Source organism: Thermobia domestica, chromosome 17 (assembly GCF_964235325.1).
Source record: "Thermobia domestica chromosome 17, izTheDome1.hap1.1, whole genome shotgun sequence".
NCBI classification, from domain to species: Eukaryota; Metazoa; Arthropoda; class Insecta; order Zygentoma; family Lepismatidae; genus Thermobia; species Thermobia domestica.
The window spans coordinates 23,343,114-23,363,289 of NC_137470.1; the positions used below are offsets into that span (position 1 = coordinate 23,343,114).

Consider the following 20,176-nt stretch of genomic DNA (forward strand, 5'->3'; position numbering starts at 1 on the left):
TGTCACCAGTATGTTTTATGAATATATGTGAAATAAACCCAAAACAGTAATAAACTATATACAAAATTTACGTATTTTAATAACCAAAGAAAGTCAGTTTTGTAAAACTGAATATTATTGTGGTCAGTTACTAAGTGAATTTGAATTGCCGTCTTAAATGGTTATTCTTTGAAAGATGATTATCTAAGTGTTGTTGGCCACGAATTGTTTTTCCCTTGAAAATAAATCCAGATACATTTGCATAAGATCTTCCAAAATTAAATGCCTCCTCAGGTAAGATAAAGCTTTAGCTCATTATGATGCAAACAAACTTCCGACAAAGTTTGTTTGAATGCTTACAACTGAGAATGCCCCAGCACTGTCGGCAATCTTGTCTTTGGTTACTGTTCAACGTTTTCCCAGTTTCTGATTAATGTCTCGCTCTATCTTCATGCGTCACTCAACTTTCATCCTTAAAGAAAGCGCAGAAGAGATGAATAAGTAATGATAAGAAAAGATAACACTATTCTCGTACTTATCACAATTATATCTTTAGTTACTTGTTCAGGGGAAGGAGCAGTATTTGCATAATGCCTATAGCAATAATGAATTATTAATTTCAACCCTCGTTATTATTCTATAAGATAAAGAGCATTTAAAAGATAAGAAACGGAAAGTGTGCTCTTGTATTTGAAAGAGAACGGCACTAAACAATTATCAGATTGATGAAAGAAAGAAAAAATATCAAACAAAAAACAATCAATTTCGTAAACGTTCACCGAAAATGTAGAGAACAAAATTTTTGTAGTATCATTCGGCTTAGTATAAGTTGATGGCACAAGGATGTGATGGAGTCACTGCATTTCTGACAACATAACAAAATATGTGTGGTTTCGATTGATGAAAATAGTTATTCACGAACTATTTTATAAACCTGGAAGTTCGAAATTTATTCATGGTTCACGCATAAATCGAAAAAAATGTAACACATGACACATATAAGTTTCATTTTCATATTTATTATTATTATTATTATTATTATTATTATTATTATTATTATTATTATTATTATTATTATTATTATTATTATTATTTACTAGTAGCAGTTGCAGTAGTAGTAAGAATTAGTAGTAGTAATAGAACGTGCAAAATTCAGATGCAAAATAGGAGTTTTTGCTTATCGAGAATTGGATTTTATAGTGCTTCAGGTTGGCATCACTCCACTTCACTACAGATGCGATAAATTTACTAGTTGGTATCAATTTTTGATTGGACATGAAGGTCTTTCATAAAAACTTCAAAAGAGTTTAGATATTTAATCACTCAGATTTACCAATTTGCTTTTTTAGGTGCAAACAAAAGTATCTATACACTTCATGTACACGATCTGAATATCGTGTCTTCTAATATTCTTGTTGAGTGTCTCCATCTACGATGTAATGTGCATCCATATTTATAAGGAATGGAATTCGCTACTTTAGAAAGTTAACATTTTTCTTCTTCGTTTTTGCAATTAGGTCATTGACAAAAGAATTTCTTACAGATGAAATTATAAAGTTTGAACGTTGAGAAAGAGATGAAAGATTGATTAATATAAAATAGTTTCTGTTCATCATGAAATTATGTCAAATACATAAATTACCATTTCCATCTTCAAATACACACGAAACATGCTAATATCGAATTAAAAAGAAAACAATTGGATTTATTTTAATACTTCCGTAATATTAACAGTTCTCTAATACTGAATAAGAAAAGAAAGATGAATTACTGCACAGTTCGCTGGATGAATTAAAGAGGGCAAACTCCTATCCCAGAAAACTAGGAATAATGATGTTTGCTGTCCATAAACTGGACAATGTTTTATATTTGTTCGGTGTAAACAATACTATCCTCCGTTGAAGTATTACTGACAAGGAACCATTACGATTTGGTGAATTCAATTGCTGAAAATGATTGCTAGCACTGGACTCAGGACCAAAAGAAACAGAAAAAGAGGGTGTTTAGTGGCAGACCGTATACAGGATGGGAGACAAATGAAGGCAAAGTGCGAGGATAGGACGTAGAAAGTATCTAGAAGTGCTATGTTAATTTTGAAAGGAGTAGAGTGATTGAGGTCAAATATTTGATATGGGGAATGCATGTAGAGCTCCACTGAATAGGTGTAATGTGAATCATGGGAGACATCTGAAAAGCCACCATTTTTGGCTTAGCGGAAAAATAATATACGGAAAAGGGGTTATGTGACATGTGGCTCTTAACGCACACCGTTTATTGAAATCAATAGTCGCCAATGCAATTCGAGACCTCTGTAAGAGGAGACGTCCCACGCTATGGCAATGTATCAATACTGTCGTTAAGGTGATGTGAGTGAGGAATATGTGTGAGACCATGTAGTACGGGCCATGAGCACGTTCTACGCACAAGGGGTAGAAAGAGATAGAATCGAATCCTGGAACATCAAGAAGAATCTTTGCAACGTGTAACGGAATAGGAAGTCGTTCCACTGGATGAATGCTGGTGTGGTACCTTGCAGAAAGACACTTGTCCCATTCAGGATTATGATATAGGCCCTTTTAATGACTCTCTCCAACAAAATGTGCAAGTCGTAACGCTGGTAACTCTCCTCACAACCAGTTATATACAATTGACAGTTTTTTTTCCCATTACACCTATTCAATGGAGCTCTAAATGCATTCCTCATATCCGACATTTGACCACAATCCCTCTAATCGTTTCAAAATTAACGTCCCATTTCTAGACATTTTCTACGTTCTATCTTAGCAATTTGCCCTAATTTAGCTCCCACATTGTATACGGTCTGCCACTAAACACCCTCCTTTTCTCTGTTTCTTTTGGTGATGAATCCAGTGCTAGCAATCTTTTCAGCAATTGAATTCACCAAATCGGAATGGTCTCCCGTGAGAAATACTTATTTTCCAATTCATCTTTTTTGAAGACTGAGAAAGTTTTTCCACTCATGAAGTTGTCTATTTATTTTCTTTTTCTTTTTTTTTTACTCCCATGGCTGCAGGGCCGGATTATGGGGGGCTTAGGAGGCTATAGCATCGGGTCTCCAGGTGGACAGGGGCCTCCAATCTGATCAAAATCTCAACTCACTATCTAAAAAGAATCATAAAGATACAATCATCGTCATAAAATAAAATATGATTAAAAATATGAAACATATTCCCTTAACTTTCCTACAGTACTTTCACAGAAATGTGTTAGGTAAAGTCAGCAGGGTCACATTTTTTTCTAGCTCCGGGCTTCCAGATGGGTTAATCCATCCCTGCACGGCTGTACAACCAAGGATAAAAGGATAGTGAGAAATGAACTACCGAAGATAAATTATCATGATAGAACGATGCATAAGATGTATACGCTGAGATTGATTTGAACCCAAGCAGATAAATCACGCTTTCGTCAGTCCATAACTTAGGGTGTTCGATCATGCCAGTGTGATCACGTTCATAAAGTGTGATCGCAAAACGGGACGAGAAAAATTCGAATAGAAACACGATTCAAAAAAGAGAGTCTCAGAATAAATAGCTTCTGACAAGAAATCATACCTTCGATACGAAATGGATTAGGTTTACTTCGTAAAGATTTTTACACAAAGCCGCAGGTCTATTTTTAAAGTAGGGAAATATATTATAGTTGGAAATAAGACAACTTGGTATGTACAAAGTAGCCTCTGGTGACAGAAAAAATATTAGGCTACTATTATATTCATTGTTGTTGGAAAAAATTCGTTGCATAATTAGACGTTATACCCTTAAGTCTTTAGAAAGAAACCCGAGGAGGAAACAGATACACTGAACTTGATCATGTGTTAAGGCACAATATACAGATATATGTATGCATAAAAAGATGGGATTTTATTAATTCAAGCCAACCAGGAAAGAAAGAAAGAGAGAGAGAGAGAGAGAGAGAGAGAGATAAAGTAAGTCAAACAAACCAATAAACTGTTTTCCTCTAGAGAATCTGATGCTGCAATGGACAGAAGTTAGAAAAGACTAATGTTTCCCGCTATGTTCCTATACATTCTTCATTTCTAATATAATCATACGTTCATTTTTCAAACTTAAACGTAGGCAGGTAGATAAATAATAATATTCTAAACATATCATTACGGGTTTTAATTAGTTGACTTAAAGCTCGTGATTTCTCAAGAAGCGTAGCTCAAGAACTGTTTCTGGATGATTCCTTTGTGAGGGTGGATTTCTCTGGTGCGCCTCATCATTCCAATTAGCTCTTCTTAGTTAAAGCTCCTCTTTCTTAGAACACAATTTCTTCTTCTCAACTATGTTTTCCTAATGCATTCAGGTAAGATTTTTTCCAATGAACATTGTTTTCTTTATGAGGATGTTATCTTCACACATATACAGCCACCTCAATTTATTTTCATGTCAATTTTGTTTTCATCTGTACCTTTTCAAGTTCATCATTTTATCAGAATACATTCTCACACCAAGACCTCTTCAAGTTTGAATCATCCCATTTCAATATCAGTTGATTACATTATATACACACAACATTCTTCAATGGTCTACTTTAAAACACGTATTTGAAAATAGATTTTCCTTCATTTATATGTAAAAGCAGAAATAGGAAAGAGGGAACAAGGTACCATAAAGGACAAAAGATTTTCTTCTTTTCTCTTGATCTTAACAATGAACTATGAAAAATATTCTTGACATTTAGTCGTTTAATTAATGTAATTTAAAATATATTTTTACTACTAATGCTACATAATACAGAAGATGCATTATTTAAAGTAGAAGTGAACTATAATCTGTATTTTCATTGCAGGTTTGTATCCCCAAGAAGCCACACGTGAACAAAGGAAGCACGATCATTAGTCGCTCGGAAGAGTCACATCTCAGGTTTATCGAAGAGTATTATTTAGTATCCAATATAAATAAGAACACCAAATAACAGTAACAGAAAAGGATTAGTAAAGTTAGAAATGTGAGTATAGATAAGAATGAATAAATTAACTTCGTATAAAGTGAGAAAGTTAAAGAAATGTTCAATAGTATTTGGTGAGATAAAAACAATATTAACGATAGTTAGAAATAGGACTAAACTGATTAGGACGATTTAGTAAGCAAATAGGAGATAATATGGAAAAGGGAGATAGTAGAACATTTAATTTGTGGACAATATTAAGGTAATTGTTACGATACAAAGAAGAGGTTAGCTGAGTACCGTGATACATAGGTACTCCCAATTGTATGAAGTGTCAATGGGGATTAATATTTATGAATATATTTTTTAAGTATGTTCTTGTTTCTATCCTTAGTAAGTTAGAAGCATTTACAAAGAGATGAAGAATAGAAACATTGTAACGGCTATTAAGATATTTTATACAAAATAAATATTCCTTGATGGAAGAAAGCACGTTCAAATGCAAAAATAAATAAATATAAATAAATAAATATAAATAAATAAAGTTAAATTTAAAAAATAAACACATGAAATATATTGATTTTCGGTGCTAATTGAGAAGCCATGCGAAATAAAACTTGACGTAGGCTATGAAGAGAAAGAAGGAAGCAAATACGAAGGTAGAATAACAATACGAATTAAAATATTTACTTATGTCACTTTTTTCAGATTATAGAAAACTCCTTGCAGTTTAATTTACTGATTTCCTACTGAAGATAGTACACAGAGGCCAAAAATAGGAGTAGGAGTCGTAAGTTCTATAAGTTAGAATTATAAATTCTATAATCATAAGTTAAATTCTATAAGAAAATTTCCTGAAATGAAAGGATTATTCAGAAATTAAAACGTAAAATGAGTGAGATAATTTAGAACTAGGGCCCGGAAGTTGAGGAAAAATCCTCTACGAGTGCCCGAAGACTAGGCTTAACATAACATATATTCATTTTGGGTCATTGTAGGCCAGAAAATGGTGGATTTTATTTATTTATTTTTGCCTTTTTCGGCGTTTTTTTTTTTTTTTTGTTCTTGTTCAGTGGTCTTTTTAAAGATTTTTAGAGGTCTTAACGTCTTTTTTGCACTTCTTTCGACAATAAATTTACTTGCTATTAACTCAAATCACTATCACCTCATAAGCATCTTTCTTTTAGTAAAGAATGGCTCAGTGGTAGAGCGTTCACCTCTGGTGCATGGGGTCCCGGGTTCAAACCCTGCTCTCGCCAAGTGAACTTTGGGGTGGACAAACACCGTGTGCGTGGGTTTTTTTCGGGGTTCTCCCGTTTCCTCCCACTTTCTTCATTCCACCATTTCATTCATTACTCACCATCACCGTCTCCTTTAGCGTAACCGGCATATACGTGGGACGTAAAACTCAAAGATTTCATTTCATTTTTTCTTTTAGTAAAGAAAATTCAAAAGATACGACATTCTTCAATGACTGGACAGATAAGACCAGATCTGCAACAATCACAAGTCAGATAAAGAGGCGTAACAATGTCCTCCGGCAAGGAGGTGAGGGTGAGGAAGTTTTCGTATTTTAGTTTGGAATTCAGTTTGTGGAAGAAGGACAGATCGCGAACATGCCTAAAATGAAACCTAAGGAAACTTCCTTGTTGCGTCACTTTGTGTTTGAATTTGGAGCAGAAGTTTTTTTCTACGAATGGAGATACTGTATTCTTGTTTGCAAATATTGCGAAGTGAAGAAAGTCAGTGCAGAATAAACGATTGCATGTCAAAAAGCACGTTGGACGTGAGAAACATCCCGGGCCGCAGAGAATAAGGAAAAGCAGCTTCTATTAGGACAAAGCACTAATGGACATTCTAAGTCGTTTCCGTTTTAGAAAGATATCCCGTTGGCAAAGATAAACAATGAAACTTTCAAAGTGTTTTTGGAGCAGTATACAAATTGGAAGATTCCCGAAGAGTCGACCCTCCGAAAGGAGTATGTGCACCGCTGCACCGTTTCTTACAACTGTATATTGTATACTGCCAAGACCTTGTATTTCCTGAACGTCATGTTTATTAAATATGTAATTCTAATTACATTGTTAATTATTTTTAAGTTCTTTTTTTTCAGTTTTTAGGTTCTTTTATAGGTCCTCTTTGGGCAATTTTTAGGTTTTCAACTTCCGAACCCTATTTATAACAATTCTAAGGTTACCTGTATCGACTAAAATACTTTTAACTAGAAATACATAGTAGTGGATGCATTAATTAAATTCATTTTATTGTAAATGCTTTATACGGGGAATATTCTCAAATTTTCAACTTTTTACTTGCTTTATTATTCCACAAGCTATTTCATAATTCGTATCAATTCACTATTACCTTCTCCAGCTTATTTTCTTTTAAAGAAAGCTTACAGCTTACTCATAAAGAAATCTGATAATGAAAACCAAATTCATTTTGAAAACAAAATATCGAACTTAATATTGCCTGTGTAAAAGCCAATCCTTTCTGCTGTACTGACCTGGATTTTATTTCATTGGGATGCATGGCAGTCATTATTATCAATTATATTACCTGAAAATATTTGCAGCACGCCTTCCTAGCTTCATAAATTAACCAAACACTTTTATATTTCTTTCTCTAAAAGCCAATCCTAATAAACTGATGGTTGCTAAAAGTTTGAAAGTTGAGTGAAAACCCATTGACATAAATTCCATATATCCAGGGCCTATGCGATATCGCTGAAACATGCATGGTCATTCACGTACACTGAAAAAAAGGGCTTGGTCAGGAATACCAAATTTGTTTGGTCAGAGCATTTGGTCACTTTTTTGGTTAATTTAACCAAAATTTGGTCATTTTGACCAAACGTGTTTGGTCATGAACACTATATTTTTTGGTCAGAACATTTGGTTGATTAATTTGGTTATGCGAACCAAATTTTAACTGATTTGGTAATTATTTGGTTTTCCGGACCAAAATGTCTATTTACAAGGTCACATGTGTTAATTTGCATTCTGGATAAACATTTCGATTACGAAAGTGTGGATCGCAAAAATAAAAATACACGTAGAACAATAATCATAAGGGACACCGTAAAAGAATTGTGTGTAAATGAGTGTAGTGTGCACTATACAACTTTCTCAACGAAGTCACAGTGATGTGAAGTGAGAAGTAATTGTTACTTTTCAACGACGTAATGGATCCATGATATAAATTTATTAAGAAGCTGGAATTTACCGCAGCTAATCGACGTGTTTCAAGATAAGTGTACTTTTTCGTATATATTACTTTTGCTGTTAGTTCACATGTACTTATTCTATTGGCTGTAAATTTGGCGTAACATATACGCCTTGGGTAAACTTTACAATGCACGCCCCAACTGCGCATCCATATGTAGAACCGCTTTCAAAGGTGTAGTAGATTAGAATAGGGTAGGGTACAGTAGAGTAAGGTAGTTGTAGGAACGGGTTCGCGTAAGGTTAGGGAATTTTTGATAAATTTTCATAGAATTAACAGAGAGTAATTTCTGGTTTCAAAGTGAGTTTACCACCCGGAGCGGGCATTATTAAGTTAAACCTAGGCCCTTACATATGGATAAAGGGGGCATTGACGACATTAGAGCAGGGTATAAAATTGCTGGGGCAAGAGTTGGGGTAATTTCTATTACTACTAGATACTTCCGGAAAGGGGTAAATAAAGTGACACTAACGCTAGTAGTTTGCAAAATAAATTGGTGCATTTATAGTTTACAGATGAACAAAAATCTAAAATTTACTGAAGAAATATGGGTTATTATTTAGTTTCTCCTCCAGATCACTTGGTATTGACTCTGACTTACATGGTAGGGGTTACCATTCGTTATTTGTAAATGTAAAGTAGTCATGAGTATAAGTACAGTGCGAACGTATAGCATAAAAACTACGCATAAAACACTAACCAACTTGTGCTATATGGACACTGAAAACCATTTATGCTATCGAACAGAATCAGAACAGAAGCGTAGCAGCGGGGGCCCGACAGTTAGAAACGATGTGCGTCCGTAGGTAGCAAACGCGTCAGCGACGGTGGGTATTCGCATAAACGAGGTAGTTAACAACAGCTTACTCTAAGTCACAGTACTGGGTCCTGAGCCGTCCATGGATTTGGGAGAAATACTAAATGTCATCCGAAATATAAAGCATAATTTTGAAAGAACATTTCATGGAACGCAAATATAGAATCCTTACTTTTGAAATCGATATTTATCGTGAAATACGCTGATAAAAGCGTGCATTTTTACTTTCGGTACACCTCTCGAAAAAATTGTTAAAAAAATATAATTTTCACTAATTTACTTCTTACTGACCCCTAAAAGACTTACGCTGGGTGACATGAAAATATCTCACTTATTACAGATAAATATCGATGGCCCCACCAGAAGTAATTGTGAAAAAATCACAGTTCTTTTACGATTTGCGTATAAATAAAACTTTCTGATTGTCATAAATATACAGTGCATAAACGTAACCTGTGCTAGGTGGAAACTAAAAAGCGCGAATGTTATCTAACAGTTAGGACTAAGCAAAGATGGTGAGCCGAAGCGGTAGCGCAGGGAACAGGCACGTCAGTGATGGCGGGTATACGCGTAAGTAAAGATATGAAAAGAGGTGGGATATTGCAATGATACGAGTTTCAATAGCACTTGTCATGCTTTGACACTAGTAACGCTCCACTTGTAAACGTAAAATTCAGCTTGTGTACACTATATCATATTTATTCTGTAAATTTTACAAAATTGTGCTTCCGTAACATGAACCACTACCCCCTCCCTATATATATTCGAGTGTATACTTCTTATTAGGTAACTTCTATTAGGTATTCGGAAAATATTACATTCTTCAAAGCATTCAGAGAATAGTGTATTATCTCCAAAAGATAATTCTGTGGTTTGGGGCAAAACGACCAATGTCAGAAATTGCAAAGAGGAGAGAGAGAGGGAGTGAGAGAGGAGACGGGCTATGATTTCTGCATAGAACCTTTCATTGTTTGTTGGAAGTACATTAGTCTTTGAAAACAATCGGTTAGCATTAGACTTATTGTTAGCCATAGGTACCCGTTATGTACCAAATTACAAAATGATTTGCATGAGTTAAAAATGCTCTTAAATTCTTGTTGTTGCTTCTATACCCTTGTAACTTTGACAGTATGAAGTTACCATGGACATTTTTCTCTTTAGCTTAGCCCAAATACACCCATTTCTGTAAAGGAAAAAAAAACTGGGGTGAGCAACTTCCTATACTCTTTGTGTGGCACATGATCGCGTAACATACCAAATTTCGCTTGGTAGTGTAATAAGACTTAAATGCTTTCACCAGTGTATAATTCTTTTTTGATATTCAGTAAATATCTGGTTAATTATAAACTTTCAATCTATATTTCAGAACAGGAAATAGACGAAGCAGCATTTAATTCATTAACTGATGAAATAATTACTCAGTTAATTCCCAAAATAGGGACATGTGCAAAATTATGAGCAAAATTTAAGGAATTTATAGAAACAAACACAGTTGAAATTTATGATGTGCTAGATGACGGTTCTCTCTCATTTGCTTCACCCTCAGTGTCAACGCCAGATGACTCAGTGTCAGTTCGATCTGAAACTACAGAAAGCAGTTGTTTCATGCCAGCACCTACTAAAAGAGGAACTGATACGATGATGAAACGAGAGACAAATTTCTCTACAGAGTCTCGGAGTTCGAAGCTCTTCAAGTTGACAGATTTTGTAAGTGTTCTGCCTTTAGTCACTTGAATATGAATTGATACAGTGATCCTTATGCTGCAAATATGAACTGTGCAAATATGATTCATTACCAGTCGAAATGTAAAAGATGTTGGCGTTCACCTTTTAATCTGGTGACAGCCTGCGTTATATTTATTCCATCTTTGTTAGTGCAAGTAACTTTTCTCGGGATATCAATCACATGATGTGCTCGTTGTCCAAAGTTTCGAGAAAGAACGTTGTTCTCATCATCAGGGTCAGTATCATGAGAACAATGTTTGTTCTCGAGACTTTGCACAACGAACACATCACCTGGCTGATATCCCGAGAAAATGTATTTGCATCACGATACCAGGAAAGCATCAGGTACATTGAAAGAGCTTTTGGAACGTCCCACGGTTATGCTGTTTAGACTAAGGTAAACAGGTGATTAATGAAAGTGAACGATCGCATTTTTTTTGTGCTCTCACCGGGAATTGAATTCAGGACCACATACATCAAGGATACACGCGTTATCCACTAGAGTAGCTGGGAGGGCGAAGAGATTGGTATTCAGTTATATTTTCGGTTACTTCAATTTAAGCGAAATGATATCACGATATGCAGGATCTTTAAAATTGTAACTTTTTTTTTAATGCGTTTATCTATAAAATTTATATTTCCTTGGAGTATACTATACTAAACGTATGCTATACTAAACGTGGAACATCACATAGAAGAGTGTAAATATGATAAATTATTCTGTAATTGTCTGAAATGTTTTTTATACATAATTTAATTTATTAAGGTTATAATTCTAAATCTTACAGTAACAATGTCTTTTTTAGGAAGTATATTATATTCCACCAAAGTCACAAGGTCCAAATCAGAAGATTTCAAAAGGAAAACTCGTTGACAAATATAGAAATACACGCAAGTCGTTAAGAAATTTTGGCATTGTTGCAGAGTCAGGTCCTTCAACAGAAAAGCGTGACACTGGAACTTCTACGCTAGATGGTAATGTTTAAAATGTAATCTAGTAAATGATTTATTCATCTCTGATCATACGTTTAAAAATGAAAGTAAACCTTTGAGTTTTATGTCCCATAGTTATACCAGGTAGACCAAAGGAGATGATGATGATGATAAGAAATGAATAAAGTGGGAAGGAACGGGAGAATCCCGAAAAATCCACGCAGACGGTGTCACTTACCGCGATTTGGGATCAAATAAGGTATCTCACTATCTCACACGTCAGAGGTGAACGCTCTACCACTGAACTACCGAGGCCCCGATCATACTTTAAAAAGTGCCAATGATTTACCTATTTTGTGCCAAGGGTTTGCAAGAACCATGTTTTAAAAAATGGTTTAGTTTCGTTTAATTCTTTTTTCTCTGCTAATTGAACGTATGGAACACACATTAATATAAGTCGATACTAACCTGAAAATATTCCTGTAAGATTAAAACGTGGTTCTTCAATGTTCACATGTATTTCTGCCAAAAATATCGAGTGCCTTTCATCAGGATGGCTCAAAACTTAAAGTGTATATGCGTTCAATCTCAGTTCAAGCTGAGTATTTCAATAGCATAAGGTAATAATGGGACTGTGTAGATATTGTTACTGTTTACAACATAAAACTACAGTCGAGAATTTTTACACCTACTCTTCAGTTAAGCAACCAACTAATCTATTAAGGATTAAATAGTGCACAATATTAATCAATACTAAGATTCTGTGTGTTTCTATTTACAAGACTGAACAAGTCCAAATTTTGTATGCTTAATCTTCAAATCCTTCATTACAAGATTTACTCTGTTCATAAGAAATGATAAGTAGCATTTATTACTAAATATTTTGCGACTTTCTTCGTCGTAGATAGTCATTATACTTATATAGTACCACTATTACGTTATACCATTGAAGTACTAAGCTAGAACATGTAATTTACATAAGTTCTACATATTTGAAGAATTAAACCATTCTGATGAAAGGCATTCGATATTTGTGCCGGAAATATAGATTAACATTTGAAGGCAATTTTCAAGTTCAGCTTCACAGGAACAGTTCCAGAACTTTTTTTTTTTTTGTAAATATATTTTTTTCTTTCTTTTCTTTATTATATATTACATATGGATATAAATACTTGTACAGAGGACTTATGAAAATATAGAATCATTTTAACTGATATTTGAAAAATATAGGAATTTATTACTAAGTTTTTAATGTAATACAGATCTGTTTGGTAAGTTTATTCTTCTCTTTCAGAATGTGGCATAGATATTGAAAACAGCTTAGCGTGGTTAAAGCATAATGTCGAGCCCTGGCAGGAAGTACTTGATCTTTGGAAGAAAACGTTGAAAGTTCGATTCAAGCAAGAGGGCAAAACTGTTCATGAAATAATTTCAACTTGGCTAGCATTGAAGCAGCCTTTGGGCTATACATTGGTAAGTTTCATTTAATTAACCTTCATTCTGTTTTACTACTAAGTACTGTGTTGTTACTGAATAGGCCATAATTTACAAGCATTAAATTATTCTTTGGGGCTGAGAACATTCATATAAAATCTTTTACTTACGTCCGGAAGTTGATTTTTTCATAACGTACATTTTAGAACAGAAGTTTCCTTTAAAATTGTGTCGCGTTTGTACAGAAAATAGTAAAAACCTTCAGGATAAAGTCATACTAAATATTGAAATGACATATACCAGTTTAGGTATTTGTATGTCTGAGCTAATAGACCTTAGTTGTCATAAAACCATAATAAAAATATATATAAATGATGGACAAATAAATTACTTCCTTGTCCTCTTATGTAATATCTGTTCATGAATGTTGAGATATGTTGAAGCAGGTCTGAACTGCCTGTGGGTTGGTGGTTATCGGTTCGATGCCCGGTAGGTGTATAATTGTATAAAAGTAATTCAGATTCATCTACAAATTATAGATTCCCTCCTGTGTAGCTCCAGTGATGAAAGAGGATAGAGACAATCAATGAATCTTAAAAGTTTTTGCAGTTTCCTTTTCAAAAAGTATTGCATGTTTGCATTGTATTCATGCATTGTATTCAGATTGCATGTTTAAAGAACTAAAACATGTCTTTTTAGCTGGAAATAATTTTTCTTGCTGGTTCTTTGTAACATATTCATCCCCACGCATGGAACACAAAGTGGGAAAGTATTAAGTTCAGTTTAATAGCAACTCGATCTTGCTTTGAACAACTAGGTGAAATGCTTAATTGCAAGTCTGAAAACAAATGCTCTAAACCTAAAATTATTGTTTCCATTTTTAAGACGCAAATGATTAAGTGGCCATACATTACGAACACTTGCATTGAGTTTATCTTGCAATGGAAAGAAAGGTAGTCATATTCAGTAAGATAAAAATTGAGAACTGAGTTCTTGCAACACGATGTCACTTGTTTATGAAAGCGAGATCTCAGAAGGACAATACTTACATGACTGATAAACAATCTTTCTTGTGATTGCGTATCAACCAAGCATATACGTACAGCAATAGAAACTTTGACGGGGATTTTTTTTAAATGCATAAAGTACTTTTCGATTCAATAAGCTTTTTTCTCAGTAGATGGCAAATAGTGGTTTTATTGTCTGATAAACGCTAACAATATTGTAGAATTTTCTTCACTTTGCCCTTTGGCAAATCAATATGAAACCCTAGTGGCCTTATTTCAGCATGTAGAACCTTGGCTTTACGTTCGGAAGCTTCCGGGCTCAAATCCGGTCATCGTGAGTGAAATTTCCCTGGGTTTATCCTCAGTCATTCCAGCAAATGCCGGGATGGTATCTGTAATATTAAGTCCAGATCAATACTTTCCCCATCTTTGCCTAATCTATCCGAGTAAATAGACCTTTGTTTATATTAAGCAATATAACCAAAAACCATCATAACACGACGAAAGCCCGTGATGCCACAACCTCAATATGGGTCTAACTGGCAGTTATCGTCAATGTAACATCTTCTTGCACTACGTATGTGGCTTTTGTGGTCTACTTATTTAAGCTAGCAGTAAGTCAATTTCCTCAAGATGTTGGAAAACACCAAAGGAAAGCAGGTTGAATTTGAACTCAAGTCCAAGTCCGTAAAAGTACACGTTGTAACCAGTAGTTTGTATTGAAATTGTTACAGTTAAGAAATTTTATTTATGCACTTAGAGGAAGTTGTGATTCTTATAACAAATAGATAAAATACTGACTGAAAAGTAAAATAACAAATGGTAAGGAACACATGTTCGTGGAAGTCATCACTGAGTTTATGTAACAATTAATGATATAATGTTATCAATGTAAATGTTTTAATACAATGGAATTCCATTTCCAGATTGATCAAGATAACAAAGACTTATATCCTGATCATACATCCTTGTTCGTGAAATGGGATTCTGTCAGTAAAAAATTGGAAAAACTAAGGAAGAAACGGCTACATGACGCTTCAGCAGTCGAACGTTTAAGTCTGTTAGACACAGAAAGTGTTACAGAAGGTAATGTTATTTTTATGTTTCTTATTCTTCCTTTATTTCTGTTTCATTAACTTGAAATTGTAATTACTTGTACGAATGAAGTAGATTTTTCTATCTGAATCCAGTTTTATTGCAACAAGTATGTTGTAATGATCATATTAATAGTTATACATTGGTTGTATACATAGGACGTTTCATTACGTATGAACAAGTACGAACTCGATACATTTATTTAATAATAACCAAAATAGTGGCCTCGGTGGCTCAGTGATAGACCGTTCACCTCTAGTGCATGAGGTCCCGGGTTCTAACCTAGCTCCCACCAAGTGAACTTTGTGGTGAACAAACACCGTGTGCGTGGGTTTCCTCGGGGTTCTCCAGTTTCCTCCCACTTTCTTCATTACAACATTTCATTCATTTCTCATCACAGTCTCCTTAAACCTAGCCGGCATAACCGTGGGGCATAAAACTCAAAAATTTCATTTCATTTTAATAACCAAAATCACTTACTGAGGATAAATGTGATCTGTTCTATATTCTCTGTTGGTAAATGCTAGTGAGGAAGTTCTTATGTCTATTTGAGGACAAGCTGTCGAGTTTTCGTAATTTAGTAGCTTCTGTCCTTGTTTGAACGTATCGTTTTAGCAGTCAGATATAAATAGCTTTTGAAAACCTTTGCAGCTTTTAAAGCATTTAATAGCTTTTAAAACATTTGCAGTATTAGTATTACTTACCAATTTTTTAGCTTTAAAATAACATATATTTATAGGCTCAAAATGCATATGTCATTGTAAATGTGCAATAAATAATGCTTTCAGACTATTGAGGAAGCAGAAGTGTCTTTGTTCTTATATGTAAGAAAAATTATTTAAGTATGTAACATGACCAGTTAACCTCTCTCTGATTCCAACAGGTAATGGGTGATGTTCAACCTTTCACGGAAACGAGAGACCTGCAACATTCGTTGAGTGTTCGTTGTTGGCAATTACGGAATAAGGAGCTGCTTAATATACAGCTACGTTAAATAACTTTCGTCTGCAATATAGATTTTTGTGTTTCCTCCGAAAATGAACTCTAAGTGATTTGGCCCCTTGAAATTCGCGAAAACAACCTTCATCAATACATCTAAAGACTCCATTGGAGGATATTCTGTGTTTGAGCTTTAAATGAAGGATAAGTGTTGCTACTAGCATAAAATTTGATTTGTAAATTGAACAAACAGGCATTGTTACAAACTATTACATATAGTTCATTCAATTACGTATAACGCATGGTACTGAAATAACATTTGTTTAGAGAAACGTGATTCAAGCAAGCATAAAATATCAGTAGTTGTATCTGTTTCGACCACTATTGTTTACAGATATTTCATATCTGTTAAAAAAAAAAAAGAACAATCATATCCAACAATAGTGTATCGCCTGTTTATCGTGATGACTACTTATGTCATATACCGCTTTTTGCAGAAGAAGCCAAAGATGTTCCCTTCCTTAGGGTATTCTGCGTTAAACACAAAAAAGTTTTAAAACATATGTCCACACCCTTGAGCACGTTGTCTAGCTCAGTTAAGAATAGTTTATAATTTATTTGAAAGATCTTCAATGCTGTTTGCTGGGAGTAAAATTATAACTTTTCTCACAGTTTTTTTACCTTCTTTGTTATAAAGATTTATATTTGGCCTAAAAATGTTATTTTATTTTCACTAACCAGTTGATACATGTTAATATCATTGTTTAATTTTGAATAGATTTATATTTGGCCTAAAAATGTTACTTTATCTTCAGTAAACAGTTAGTTTCGTTATGTAATTTTGAAAAGATTTATATTTGGCCTAAAATGTTATTTTATTTTCAGTCAGCAGTTGATAAATGTTAATATCATTGTTTAATTTTGAATTTAATATTTTTGTTTAATTTTGAAGTCTGTACGACTCAGTTGCTATACTCAGTTATAATAAAATTCTTGTGTAGAAAAGTATTGTATGTACATGCTTTATATCCTAAATTCGTTCTATTTTTCCCCAAAAGTTGATTTATAACTTTGTTCATATATGTGTGTACATGTATTAGAACTTCATGAAAATGTACATGTATTCATGTACATGCATGCTATTCTAGGAATAAACCGACAAGCCTCGAATATGTTTTCAGGACCTCAGTATAAGAAAACAAAGTTTATTTGCAACTTTGGTCGGAAGTGAATAATTGTGCAGATGGAACCAATTTAAGATAATTAAAGACATACAAGAGTGAAAAAAATGCGTCTGAGCCGTGACTCGAACCCGGGATCTTCGTCTTGCCATGCAGATGTGCTACCCAGTCCGCTCTCAGTAACAACAATACATTCTTTAACTCTTTATAACGATGCTGTTCCACAAGGTGGAAGAATGTATGGCTGTTCTGGTAGCGGACTGAATGGTGCAGTGGTAGCGCATCTGCATGGTAAGCGGGAGGTTCCAGGTTGGAATTCCGGTTCAGTTATATGTTTTTCAGCCTTTGTATATCTTTGATTTCGTGCCTACAAAAGGTCTGGTGTGACAAAATTGGTTGTTTTCTCAATTTATCAATATATTGATGTAATTATTTGAATTGATCGTAGGATACTACATTGAATAAAACAATCGAGGAACTTTGGATACGGTCGAGTACCTCGATACGAGAGGGTTGTTTAAATTTGATCCGAAACGTTTAATTACGGAAAAGTAGGTATGTTCTACTTACCTTAAATTGGCCTCATTTCTGTAATTAGGCTTTTCCAACCGAAGTCGCAAATAATCTCTTTACTTATAGTGAGATTCTGAATACGTGTGCGACGTTTCCCGGTTGTTTTATTCATTGTAGCCGCTCCTGCGAACATTTCTACTGATTATCTTAAATTGGCCCCAGTTACGTAAATATGTATTTCCGACCAAAGTCGTAGATAAATTTTTTTCTTGCATTAACATTTTAAATACGTATGCGAAGTTTTTCAGCAACTAGTTTCTAATTTATTTGAAAAATCTTCAATGTTGTTTACTGGGAGTAAAATTACAGCATAAGTTTGCTTTAAGTTCTTTATGTTTTTTTCTTGAAGTTTTGCTTTGATCTAAAAATCTTACTTTCAGTACTTTAACAGGTGTTAATATCATTGTTTAATTTTGAAGCCTGTATGACTCAGTTGCTGTTTTTTTTTACTATTATTATTTACAGTAAAATGATTTTGTAGAAAAATGTTATGTGTGAATTCTTTAAATATAAAATAGTTTTATTTTCCTCAAAAAATTGATTTGAAACTTTGTGTACATATACATAGAATTTTAAATTTACATGTATTCGTGTACATATTTCGTATGTTGCTTCAAAGTGTATATGTAAATCTTATTTTTGAAGAAGTTCTTAATAACTATAATCAATAACTTCTAACTTTATATGTGGGTTACCGCAAAAATCATGGCAACTTTTTTTTTCCTTTCTTACGAAAATGGTCACGCTTCAAAAACTTCTGAAATATCCAAATGGAAGGTTAGCATATACGTAAACGTTACATGTAAGGAATTCTGTAAACATACACATCTCCATCAGAATATAGCACGAGAGAAAAAAAAGTAAAAATAATTGTTCGTATTATGGGATGTGTATTTATATCCAATTTATACGTAATATTTACATATGTATTAACTTTCCATTTGCATGTTTAAGAATTTCTTGCTTTGTTACCATTTTCGTTAGAAAAAATTTCCCATGAATTTTGTGATAACCCTCGTATTATTTTCAGTTTAGTACCTATAGCAACAGTATTTGGTAATTGCTACCAAATGGTATTGTCAAATTCACTAAATACGGGTTTAGTATTTGCAACCAAATTATTTGGTTCCAAGAACCAAATTTCGTTCATTTTAACCAAATTTTTGGTATTCTCAACCAAATTCTACTTGTTTGGTCATTATTTGGTCAAAATTACCAAATGCATATTTGGTACTGGTAACCAAATAATAGGTTCCTGCAACCAAACAAATCGTGACCAAATGATTTAGTGCTGGTGACCAAGCGTTTGGTTGGCGCTATATTGACCAAACGATTTGGTAACCAGCACCTATTTTTTGGTCAATTAGACCAAACTTTTTTTTCAGTGTATGCGTTTACCTCGTTCTCTTTTTTCCTCATTCACAAAATGAATTTTGGACAACTGGGAAGTGGAATGAAGAATGATGTGAGCTACCCTCGACCAACCAGCAAACACCCACACATACATATGAACTCTAAAAAAGTATAAAAAATGTGACCAGATTAATCTGATGTTTAGGTTTCCAGGGTGGTAACACTCCATTAGTCACAAACGCGCCAATCAAAGCAGATAAAAGATCATGCAACGCTTTTAATGGGACTAAAATACTAATGACTCTTGGCGTGAGCGTCATCCAATTTAAAAGGTTGACGCAAAGAAGTTTCATCCGTCATGTTGATTTGTAGAAACTCAAATGGATTATGTTCCAAAACTTTTCGTTTGCACGCTGGCAAATAGAATTCTACATGGTCTGAATAAACGAATGTCTAACGCTATTTTACATGTAAAATCAGTAATTTCACATCACATTCAGCAAGTGATAATAGAATAGGTACGATCTTAACTTTAAGCACATGAATTGCATATACGTACGTTCGTTGTCTTCACGTTTAACGTCTACAAGCTCATTCAAAACAGTAGAGCCTCTTTGTGGTTTATTAGTCAAGTGATTGTGTAGTGAACAATGTACTAAAGCGTAGCCATATTCATTACCAATATTATGCATTATATAAACAAGTTTCTGATTGTTTCTAATAACTAGTATAGTTTTTTAATGTGTTTCTTCGATTATTTGAAATAAAGACTTTAAATAGTATTTTATCATTTGATGCATCATTTGATAAGAAAGTATTATATTTAAAAATTGATACTAAAAATAACTCTTTTTCTTCATGTCGGCTATTGACAATACCAAAGAGATTCTTGCCAACTACAAGTCAATATAATAATTTAATAAAACAAAGAAAATGAAACCACTTCGGAAGTCTGAGCCGCTCCAGCGCCATCTGTTAGCCATGGGCTAAACTATCAGCCT

At 33.9% G+C, this 20,176-nt stretch overlaps 1 protein-coding gene across 1 annotated transcript; it reads left to right on the top strand.

The window, feature by feature from the left end:
• The first annotated feature begins 261 nt into the window (after window positions 1-261).
• On the top strand, window positions 262-17,227 carry LOC145673959 (uncharacterized). Its single transcript, XM_081743779.1, has 6 exons — window positions 262-273; window positions 4,795-4,890; window positions 11,467-11,635; window positions 12,888-13,066; window positions 14,961-15,120; window positions 16,013-17,227. Exons 1-6 carry the CDS (start codon window positions 262-264, stop codon window positions 16,021-16,023), a joined length of 627 nt encoding a protein of 208 aa, XP_081599905.1. The 3' UTR covers window positions 16,024-17,227.
• The last annotated feature ends 2,949 nt before the right edge of the window (window positions 17,228-20,176 follow it).